At 42.4% G+C, this 5,360-nt stretch overlaps 1 protein-coding gene across 1 annotated transcript in view; it reads left to right on the top strand.

The window, feature by feature from the left end:
• KNTC1 (kinetochore associated 1) overlaps nt 1–2,868 on the top strand; it is a 69,182-nt gene extending 66,314 nt beyond the window's left edge. Inside the window, exons 63-64 of the mRNA XM_024758564.1 lie at nt 465–555; nt 2,203–2,868. Of these exons, the coding sequence (XP_024614332.1) occupies nt 465–555; nt 2,203–2,223 (112 nt within the window). The 3' untranslated portion in view covers nt 2,224–2,868. The remainder of the gene's footprint in view (nt 1–464; nt 556–2,202) is intronic.
• Nucleotides 2,869–5,360: the final 2,492 nt, after the last annotated feature.

Genomic DNA, 5,360 nt, shown 5'->3' with positions numbered 1-5,360 from the left:
AGGGGGGGGCCCCCAAACCCAAAAAAAAAAAAAAAAAAAAAAGAAATAGTAAGCTTCTTGGCATAGGGTTCGGAGGGGATTTGGAAAGTAAAAAGAAGGGAGAAATGGGCTGGCACAGAAGAAAGGGAAAGCTTAGTCAGGATTGAAATGTTTCTGGGTCCATCCCTACATTTGGTCTAACTGTGCTGATCCCTGGAGGTGTCACTTTCTCAGTGCCATGCCATGGATTTCTTTCGCTTGTTTACCACTTGTGATCCAACCATAATTACAGGTTGTCATTTATGAACAAGTAGTATTTTTTGAGGTAAAATTGATATATATAATCAACTCACATACTTCAAGTATGCCACTTGATAAATTTTGATATGTGTATACACCTGTGAAGCCATCACCACAGTGGACAGGGCAAACGTATTTATCACTCCCACATTTTCCTCATGCCCCTCTTCTTGTTGATTCCATAGTTTAGATGAAGCTTCCATCTTTATAACTGAATATTACAAGCATTGTGGGAAACCTGTGCCACCAGGAGCCACTCCCTGTGAAACTCTGAAGGTAAATCTGGCCCAGAGTTACTGGGTTCTAACCTGACACGATTTTTATTTCTAGGGTCTTAAAATTGAGCCAACCTGTTCTGGAGATAAATGTATTTTTATGCGTGACTGCATGTATTTTTATATTTCACTTTTTGTATGAGAGAGTCCCAGACCAGGAATCAAGAGGCCTAGGTTACACTCTCGGGTTTATTTATTTAATTTTTTGGCCGCACCGTGCGGCTTGAGGGATCTTAGTTCCCCAACCAGGGATTGAACCCTGGCCCACGGCAGTGAAAGGGCAGAGTCCTAACCACTGGACCGCCAGGGAACTCCCCGACAAACTAAATTTTACAGGGCATTGATTAATGTTGTGCTGGAGTATCCATTGCTTTTATTACTACTTCTTTAATTAGCTAAGACATATACGTTCACTATAGAAAAACAAAAGGAAATCTGGGAGAGCGGAACTTCCCTGGTGGTCCAGCGGTTGAGAATCCGCCTTCCAATGCAGGGGATGCCAGTTGGATCCTTAATCAAGAGGCCTAGGTTACACTCTCGGGTTTATTTATTTAATTTTTTGGCCGCACCGTGCGGCTTGAGGGATCTTAGTTCCCCAACCAGGGATTGAACCCTGGCCCACGGCAGTGAAAGGGCAGAGTCCTAACCACTGGACCGCCAGGGAACTCCCCGACAAACTAAATTTTACAGGGCATTGATTAATGTTGTGCTGGAGTATCCATTGCTTTTATTACTACTTCTTTAATTAGCTAAGACATATACGTTCACTATAGAAAAACAAAAGGAAATCTGGGAGAGCGGAACTTCCCTGGTGGTCCAGCGGTTGAGAATCCGCCTTCCAATGCAGGGGATGCCAGTTGGATCCTTGGTTGGGGAACTAAGATCCCACATACCACAGGGCAACTAAGGCCACACCACAGCTATGGAGCCTGTGCGCTCTGCAGCTCGCGTGCCACTACAGGGAAGCCTGTGTGCCATGACGAAAGATCCTGCATGCCACAACTAAGGCCCAATGCAGCCAAATAAATAAATAGTTAGATAGATAGATAGATAGTTTTTTTTTTTTTTTTAAAAAAAGAAATCTGGAAGAGCAAAAATAATAATAACAAGAAAACTGATAACTTGAAATCTCAGAAACCAGAGATAGGATCATTGTTAACAATTTGGTGTATGTTCTTCCAAATGTTTTTGTGTATAAAATATGCACGTAAATCACTTTTATTCCTGTTCTGAACTTAAATATAAGGTAAAAATTTTAATTTTGATCACGTTTTGGTAATTTCATTGGACGTAATTAAGTTATTAGCGGTTTTTTTCTTCCCCTGGTCCAGATCAGTCACATTAAAATAAGCCTGCATTTTGTTAACATCCATCAATAACTTCCCTTCTCCACTTCCAGTCTGTTGTGCTCAATGGCATAAGATTACTTTTTTCAAAAAGGGAGAATATTGATTCAGGAGACAGATTTGTGGCCCTTAAAATGTATCTGTTTTTCTCCAATCATATCTGTCTAAAATGCAAAATAATCTCATACGTAGATTTTTAGCAATATAGTTAAGGGCTTAAGTTCTATAGTTTATCAAACCATTTTCTATTTAAAAAACTAAGTGACACTCATAAAAATGCTTCTGTGTTTCTTCCCATTTAGGTGTTTCTTAATGGATCATAGTAAATCATCAAAACTTTTTTCAAGAAGAATAAGAGGAAGTTTGGAATCTGTTATCAAATGACCCTATTTATTACTACAGTTTTTAAATTGTGCATTCTGTGTACAGTAGCTATTGTCAGATGTTCCTCGAGAAGTAATAACTAAGATGCTTAATAATAGCATAACTGTCTCATAAAGAACTCATGTTACAAATTAATAAATATTTTCTTTGCCAGTTACGTGTATAACTTGTAAAGACTATTAGTTTTTTGCACTCTGTATGAAGGAAAGTTTTTTGCTCCCCCCATAAGAAAAGCAACTACTTATATCCTGTTTCTTCCATCTATATAAATAAGAATGTCAGTCTTTTTAACGTCATTCTAGTAAATATGCATATAATCTTTGCTGCAGAGCGTATCCGTCAGTGGCCAGCCAGAAATACAGAAACCACTCTAGCTAGTTGAAGCAGAGAAGGACTGAGTGTCAGGAATTGGTTACAAAGCTGTCAAGAGGACTGAAAGGCAAAAGGGAGATGAAGAGGGGGCGCTGGAGAAACTAAAGGGAAGGGGCTGTTCGCCTAACATCAGAAGCTGCTTTGAGACTTCCCTGGTGGTCCAGTGGTAAAGAATCCACCTTCCAATGCAGAGGACGCAGGTTCGATCCCTGGTCGGGGGACTAAGATCCCACATGCCGCAGGGCAACTAAGCCTGCGTGCCGCAACTACAGAGCCTGAGTGCCACAACTACAGAGCCCATGTGCTCTGGATCCTGTGTGCCAAAACTAGAGAAGAGAAAACCCGCACGCCACAATTAGAAGCCCGCGAGCTGCAGCAAAGAGCCAGCGCACTGCAACAAAAAGATCCCGCACGCCTCAACAAAGATCCTGTGTGCCGCAACTAAGACCTGACGCGGCCAAAAATAAAAATTAAATTAAATAAACAATTAATTAATTTGAAAAAGAGAAAAGGAAGCTGCTTTGCCTTGGAGCTCGGGCGCTGCTGTTCCGGAGGCTGAGCCTCCTCCCGCCGGCACTGCTGCCCACGCAGCGCTTGGTCACCCTTGGCTATAGTGCTGCCGCCTCCAGAAGGGAAAAGAGGCAGCGTTTTGCTTTCTCCAGCCTCCTGATTCTCGTGCCAGTGCCAAGAAATAGCAGGAATGAACAGAAGCCATCTGGCAAGGGGTCTGGGAGACACAGTCTGCAGGCTGTAAGCCCCCGGCAGGACAGGGCAGGATGGAAGCTGGCCTGCAAGGGCGGCGTGGAGTTGAGAGCCTGCAGCCGGGACCCAGCACACAGAAACGTCACTCACACCTCTATCCTGCCTGTGTAGTCTTTTGCTCTACGTGTGAATAAACTGAATTTGATAATACTAGAATTTGTTTGCCTTTGCCTGTTGAGAAAAATATTATTTCTGTACAGGAAACAATGTAATATGACTAAAAACATGGGTTTTGGATGAAAAGCAAGTCTGGGTTTGACCTCTGGCTCTATCACCTACTAGCTGTGTGATCCTGGACAAGTTATATAACGTCTCAAAGCCTTAATCCCCTCGTTTGTAAACCTGCTACTTGCAGTAGGTTTAGATGGTCATCCACTTGCTCTCTTCTGGAAATTTACATCAATATTTTCCACAAACCTTTTTCCTTATTTGGAGTTATTTCCTTAAGATACATTCCCAGGAGCAGATTCACCAGATCAAAGGGAATAAAGGTTTTTTGTTTTTTTTTTTGACCATGCCAAGTGGCTTGCGGGCTCTTAGTTCCCTAACCTGTGATTGAACCCGTGCCCCCTGCAGTGGAAGCTCAGAGCCCTAACTACTGGACTGCCAGGGAACTCTCAGAAGGACATTTTAAAGACTGGATGCAAATTGCCAAACTGCATGCATTTCAAAAGGTCTTCTTCACAAAAGCCTATTCCTACCAGAAACATGAATGTCTGCTTTACTGTATCCTCCCCAACATTGGGTGATCATACTCTTTTTTTTTTTTTTTTTTCATTTATTTACTTTTGGCTGCATTGGGTCTTCGTTGCTGCGCGCAGGCTTTCTCTAGTTGCGGCGAGCAGGGGCTACTCTTCGTTGGAGTGCATGGGCTTCTCATTGTGGTGATTTCTCTTCTTGCAGAGCACAGGCATGGGCTTCAGCAGTTGTGGCACATGGGCTTAGTTGCTCTGCGGCATGTGGGATCTTCCCGGATCAGGGATCGAACCCGTGTCCCCTGCATTGGCAGGTGGATTCTTCTTAACCACTGCATCATCAGGGAAGTCCTGGCAATCATACTTTTTAAAACTTCTTGCTAATTTGATAGGTGAAAATAGTGTCTCAGTATTTACATTTGTATTTCTTTAATATCTATGTGATTGAACCTTAAGAAAACTGTAATTATAAGCCTGAGATCACGAGTAGAGCCTGTGATGGTATTCTTGGGCATAAATGTGCAAGGAATGAAAGGGTCAAGTGGTGGCACTAGAACGTAACAAATGGAAATGAACGTTCCGGCTTCATGGACTCAAGCTGCGCTAAAAAAGGAGTTCTTTCCCAGTCTTAACTGGTTTCATTGTTCAGAATAAAGCTCTGGATGTTAACTAGATTTATTGTGGTGACCATTTCATTGTATATACAAATACTGACTCATTATGTTGTACACCTGAAACTAATGTTATATGTCAATTATCCCTCAAAATAAAATAATTCTACATTAGGAAAATTTATCAAATAAATTGGTGGAAGATTAACAGACATGCACAGTTCTGATAGGTAACGGGCTAGCTTTTGATATGCCAAAGAAGTAGCTTTATGGAATATAAATATATTTGAATTTAAGTTCAGATACATAATTAGCCAGGATACTTTTTGTTGTTATATTTATTATATTTTTATTAGCCATGATCGTTTTTATCTTTCCACTCTTTTTTTTTTTTTTTTTTTTGTGGTACGTGGGCCTCTCACTGCTGTGGCCTCTCCCATTGCGGAGCACAGGCTCCAGACGAGCCGGCTCAGCGGCCATGGCTCATGGGCCCAGCCGCTCCACGGCATGTGGGATCTTCCCGGACCGGGGCACGAACCCGTGTCCCCTGCATTGGCAGGCAGACTCCCAACCACTGCGCCACCAGGGAAGCCCTATCTTTCCACTCTTGTCTCCATACTCCGTCCCCTTCCCTAA

Source organism: Neophocaena asiaeorientalis, unplaced genomic scaffold (assembly GCF_003031525.2).
Source record: "Neophocaena asiaeorientalis asiaeorientalis breed wild unplaced genomic scaffold, Neophocaena_asiaeorientalis_V1.1 scaffold77, whole genome shotgun sequence".
NCBI lineage: Eukaryota > Metazoa > Chordata > Mammalia > Artiodactyla > Phocoenidae > Neophocaena > Neophocaena asiaeorientalis.
This window is presented reverse-complemented; position numbering and strand designations above follow the sequence as displayed.